Below are 5794 nucleotides of genomic sequence, written 5' to 3'. Positions count from 1 at the left end.
GGTAGCCCACGCTTGGGGTGGCATGCGGCCACCCCATTGGGGTTGGGGGGTGGCCAGGGGTGGCAGCCCCATCGTTGGCCACCCCTTCAACTTATTTATTTATTTATTTTTATTTAATTTTAAAATTAAATTAATAAACAATTATTATGCTAACATGACAAAACAATGCGTTTTGATTGAGACTAACAAACGTTACAAAAATCTAACGGTAGGAATTTTATTGGTATTTCGATTAACCTAGGAAGTAAATTTCCAAAAAAAAAAAAAACCTTAGGGATATTTTAATTTTGGCAGGTTGACTTAAGGACTTATTATACATTTACTATATATATAGGCAGTTGGCAGTTAACGGACGGTTAATAACCGCCCTCCTTTTCAGCCCTTCCAGTGAGTTCCTAGCCTTCCTGCTCGTCGTCCACACTTCCGTCCAGGTACCTCTTATTTGGACTTGACAAAAAAAAAAACCCAATAACGATGTCGTTTTATACCCCCAATATCGGTTCTTATCAGGTATATCGAAAACCGATAAGCAAAATTTTGTTCCGATTACCGAATCTATATACAAATCCTAACCGATTACCGGCCGACGACGGTCGGTAATCGCGCGGTTAATCTGCCCACCCCTACCTACTAGTGAGTTCCCAGCCTTCCCGCTCGCCATCCAGGCTTCCGTCCAGGTACCTCCTATTTGGACTTGACAAAAAATAAAACCCAAACTCTGATGCTCTCAAGTTCATAAAAACAAGTATTATTATCAGTACGATAGAAAACAAAAGAGAAAACTTCTATTTTTCTTGAGAAAAGTGAATATTTCTTTGACATGATTTGAAAAGGGAAGAAAACAAAGACAAATGGTAAGAACATGGAGAATAAAACTAACAACAGTACATGAAGCGTGAAAGTATTTATTCCATTCATCTCTTCGATCTGTTTGTTAATTCAAAAGTCATTTCTAAATTCCCTCAAAGTTTTAACAACTAACATGCAGATCACGCACCATAACAAAAACAAACAAAAACAAACAAAAAAAGCCTCAAATTTTGAATATGCTTCATCATTTCCTAAAAAAATTGTGTGGGGGAATTGGTGATCTTTCAGTTCGAAGTTAGCAATATAGAACTACAAAAATCAGTAAATCCCAGATGTACTTCATTGGAAAGTATAGGTATTCATCTTCAACTGCCACCAATGCCAAGTTAGAAAGCTGCTTTCAATTTCTCCAGTCAGAATCTGTGTATTTGTCATTGTCGTGAGAGAGAGAGAGCCTGCAGATGTATTTATCCAAATTATCATCATCACCACCAGTCAGCCTCTGTGTCAGCCTCTGTCTATTGATCATCATGATCACCACCAGTCATTTTAGAAATATGAACACCGGGAACTCCTCCCAAATCGGCTCCTCCATGGACTGCTTCCAAGGATGTAGATGTAGGTGCTCTGCAGGTATCATCATCACCACCAGTCATTTTAGAAATATGAACACCGGGAACTCCTCCCAAATCGGCTCCTCCATGGGCTGCTTCCAAGGATGTAGATGCCGGTGCTGTGCAGGTATCATCATCACCATCAGTCATTTTAGAAATATGAGCACCGGGAACTCCTCCCAATTTGGGAACACGAGGAATTCTGGCTGCAGCCGCGTTGGAATTTTGCCTAAAACTGCCAACAATGAGCTGAAAACATCAAGAGAACCCATAATAATTAGGCAATTTTCAAGCTAACAATGTCAATCTTAAAAACATTAGAAAAGCAAGCAAGGGCTAGCTTACTTGTATGGGTTCGGCCGCAATCAGTGTACTCGCGACACCAGCAAAAACTTCGCCATTAGGCTTCGCCAATGTGATCATTAACTTGCCATCTATGCGATGTACATCACCGGTTTCGTTTTCAGATGATGTATATGATCCGGTTAAGTTCAAAATCTGAAAGGGACCCTGCATGAAAGAGCAAACAAAACCCTTTAAATTTCTAATTTCATATAAATGAATTGGAACCAAATGGTAACAGTGACACTAAAATGATTGAAGGTAAATTCTCCAGTAACCATGTTCTTGAATCTTGACAAATGTAACTGGAGAATTTATAGTAATAAGTTGACAAATATATGTAGGAAAAAAAAAAAAAAAAAAACTAGCCACCCAGCAAGTCAAGAAAAAGAAAAAAATTAATTAGGGAAAAAGGAATGATAAAAGAAGATTCAAACGTACATCATATTGTCTAACAGAACCAGAAGGACCAAAATGGCGAATTATAACACTGGAGAGCACACCAGTAGCAGAAATAATACAAACTGACCGAGGACCCTGAAAACATAACGCTATCCTTCTAACGATATCCTGCAAATGACATAAAAAGTCTTAATGTACCATTAATAGAATAGAAAATATGCCAAGCAAATTCTCTCACATCCATCTAATATTACCTCATTGATCTTGACAATGAGTAGATGAAGGGTGAAATCTCTACCTGCTGTGGCTGCAGCAAGTCACCTGCATGCATAAAAAGTTCATGTGTGAAACAACTAAACCTATAAAAATATATTACTCTTAACTAGTAATGTTATTATAAATCACATTTTTATCGTATAACTATACTACAAATTTAACATGGTTGTCCCAACCCACCCTTAAATCATTCTAGTTAAAAAATAAAAATAAAATAATCTAAAAACTTTGTGGGAATTCTTACAAGGCCCTCGAAGAGCCTAGCTTTATCAACCCAGATAAATTCACTAAGTCCATAACATCAAAACTTCCATACCCACCACCATACATGATTATTGTACCACTAAAGACAATGACAACATTACAACAATAACAATAAAAACTGAAAATAACCCAAATAGCAGAATTAAGAAACTCTAAAAAGGAGACTCAAAACGGATATATACCATACAACAAAATATCGAATTATAACTCAAAATTAGATATCAAGACCTTTTTTTTTTTTTTTTTTTTAATTGCACGAAGCGCAAGAAACTCACCCCAAGAAGGCAAGAACAGGGTCTCAGACATTGCAGACGGAAGGCCCAGTCTGCCCCCATCGATCGTACTTCCTAGGCTGCCCCTACCCCTCCCCCTCCCCCTCCCCCTCCCCCTCCTCTTCACTACACCTCCTAAGCCTGTTGGGCCGGACGACCCTTCTCCTGAGCCCACCGCTACGACTGGCCCAGCTTTCTCTGCGCCCACGCCCACGCCCGGCCCATCAACATCGGGCACTACCTCCATGGACCAAGAGAAAACCAAGAGAATTCTCAAAGGAAATGAGAACCAAGTTAAACAGAGAGAGAGAGTGTGTTTGGCTCTGACAAAGACGAAGAAAGAGTTTGAATAAGTACGTACAGTGCAAAAGGCGCCAGAAGAGAAAATGAAATTTGTTAGATTGAATTCGGATTCTTGGGAAGTAGCGCAATGGTGAGGAAACTACACGTCGCTCAGCACGTATTTATACAGGGACTATTGTTTTCTCGTCTCCCAAGAATGCCCTTTTGACAATTTTTTATTTAATTATTTTTCTTTTTTCTAAGCAACAATTTCTGAAAAATTGACTTGGGATTTGAGGGAAAAAAGACAAAATAAAATTATTATACTTCTTTTATATTATTAAGGTTTGAATTTGGTTTTGGTACATTTAGTTATGGCCATTATCAAACCACCAACTCAATTTTTAAAAGTGTAACAAGTCGAATACATTTTTAAGCGAAATACTCATTTGACACTTTCGTCCATTTTTCGACGGAAATTTATGTCACTTCACTTAAAATAATGGTATATGACTCTCATGCCGCATATTTTAACCAAATCAGTATATCTTATGATGTGATTGTATATCACAAGTAATCTATATTTTTTTGTGTCAAGTGGAGTGCATAAAATAATTAAAAATTACTAACTCCAAATAAATAAATAAAAACCCAAAATCGATTCAAACCAATCTATCAATTTTATCGCTAAATTGCTTGAACTTTAGTTTTAGGAGTGTACAAGCGGTTGTGGTTAGCGGATTATTGGTTAAAATCGATAACCACAACTGCCTAACGCGATTATTAGATTTTAATAAGCTCCGCTTAGGTGGTTAGTAGCTAATTTTATAACCAGCAGTTTAATAACCAATTTTTTTAATATGAGCTTTGGTCTTTTTAAGGTGCCTTGGGCCTTCATAGTGCATATTTTTTTTGGCTTATTTTAAATAGTTTTGGGTCAATATGTTTTCAAAAACAATGAATATGATGAAACCCAATCTTTAACTTGTATTTAAAACAACATCATTAGTGTTCAACACCAAAACAACGTCGTTTTCATATTATATTTTTAATATAAAATATATATTTATATTTATATTATTATATATAAAGGTAGGCAGTTAGCAATTATTAACCAATTTTTCCTACCCCTAAAACAGCTAACCGCCCTGTCTTAAGTGGTTAACAGTTTTTTATAATTGTTTACCAAAGCAGTTATATGGTTATACGGTTAACGGTTATAAGCAGTTAGCAGTTGCGGGGCGGTTATAACTGCCCCAGATTATGTAATGGTAGCTTGTATTTTTTCGTCATCTTCCCAAAATCGCAAGAATCTCCGTAAGCAACTGCGGTGTTTACAACATATTGGCTGGTCGTGGTAAAGCTAAGGTTCATTATACTCTATCATTGCTTCATTTGTTTTGGGTAAGAAAAAAGAAATGCGATTTAGCCATTTTTCTCCTCCGTGGAGTTGAAGTTGTTGGCACTCACAGTAGGGGTGAAAATAAGGTCATAGTTAGCGGTTATTAGCTAAAACCGCTAACCGCCTAAGCGGGCAGTTAGCGGTTAATAACCCTAATAACCGTTTTTTTTAAAAAAAAAATTAAAAAATTAAAAGAAAAAAACCAAAACGACCTCGTTTCATATATATAATAGCTAACCGTTAACCGGTTAACGGTTAGCTGTTTTGAAAATACCTTAAACTGCTAACTGTAACCGCCTAGGTGATTAATGATTTTTCCTAACCACCTTCAAAAGTGGTTAATGCGATTAGTGCAGTTAATGATTAGCGGAAGGTTAATAACTACCTGTCTTTTCATCTCTCGCTTGCGGGGATTAACAGCAATAACCTTAAAAAAAAAAAGAAAAAAAAAGAAGAAGAAGCATTTAATATATATTAAATGCTTTTTTTTTTTTTATTGAAACAACTTTTTTTAAAAAAATCACGTCATTTAAAAATTCGCCGTTTACGCTTAAAAAAAAAAAGATTAAAGTCCACTTAACCCCTTCAAACTATCACCCTAATGACAATCTACCCTCCAAACTATCAATTGCGACAATTTACCCTCCAAACTACCAAAACAATGATAATATACCCCCAATTTTTTTTAAAAAAGACGAAATTACCCTAACTAAAATAAAAACAAAAATACTAAAATTTAATTTTTTTTTTTCAAAATTTTAAGGGTATTGTTGTCTTATTGAAATTTGTATAGGAGTAATTTTGTCATTTTGCTAGCATTGGGGGGTACTTTGTCATTGTTTTGGTAGTTTGAAGGGTAAGTTGTTGTAATTGATAGTTTAGGGGGTAGATTGTCATTGGAGTGATAGTTTGAGCGGGGAAAGAACATTCCTAATGGAGGAGCTAAATTTTTATGTAAAATAACTCTTCAAAACTCACTTTTATCTAGTTTAACTAATAAATTTTTAAATGCATCCACATCCGATTAGCTATATTTTTATCTATATCATTTAAATATTATTAAATGTGAGAAAAGTTTTGGGAAAAGGAGAACATGCGAGGAAAAATGGGAAAAGTTTTGGAAAAAAAAA

At 35.7% G+C, this 5794-nt stretch overlaps 1 protein-coding gene across 1 annotated transcript; it reads right to left on the bottom strand.

The window, feature by feature from the left end:
• Positions 1 to 1328: 1328 nt before the first annotated feature.
• Positions 1329 to 3227, bottom strand: LOC132162803 (AT-hook motif nuclear-localized protein 7-like). Its single transcript, XM_059573032.1, has 5 exons — positions 2984 to 3227; positions 2467 to 2489; positions 2208 to 2336; positions 1770 to 1934; positions 1329 to 1673 (listed from the first exon to the last, which is right to left on the bottom strand). The coding sequence occupies exons 1-5, from the start codon at positions 3225 to 3227 to the stop codon at positions 1329 to 1331; spliced, it is 906 nt and encodes a 301-aa protein (XP_059429015.1).
• Between the last annotated feature and the right edge of the window lie 2567 nt (positions 3228 to 5794).

This window comes from Corylus avellana, chromosome ca10 (assembly GCF_901000735.1).
Source record: "Corylus avellana chromosome ca10, CavTom2PMs-1.0".
NCBI lineage: Eukaryota > Viridiplantae > Streptophyta > Magnoliopsida > Fagales > Betulaceae > Corylus > Corylus avellana.
Note: the sequence above shows the minus strand (reverse complement) of the source record. Positions and strands in the feature narration are given on the sequence as shown.

What these genes read in the sequence shown, in the direction of transcription:
- LOC132162803 (XM_059573032.1), bottom strand. Translation starts at nt 3,227, where the DNA reads ATGGAGGTAGTGCCCGATGTTGATGGGCCGGGCGTGGGCGTGGGCGCA. An exon ending in CCTGTTCTTGCCTTCTTGGG is followed by an intron (nt 2,490 to 2,983) that starts GTGAGTTTCTTG and finishes TTATGCATGCAG; the next exon opens with GTGACTTGCTGCAGCCACAG. An exon ending in ACTTGCTGCAGCCACAGCAG is followed by an intron (nt 2,337 to 2,466) that starts GTAGAGATTTCA and finishes TGTCATTTGCAG; the next exon opens with GATATCGTTAGAAGGATAGC.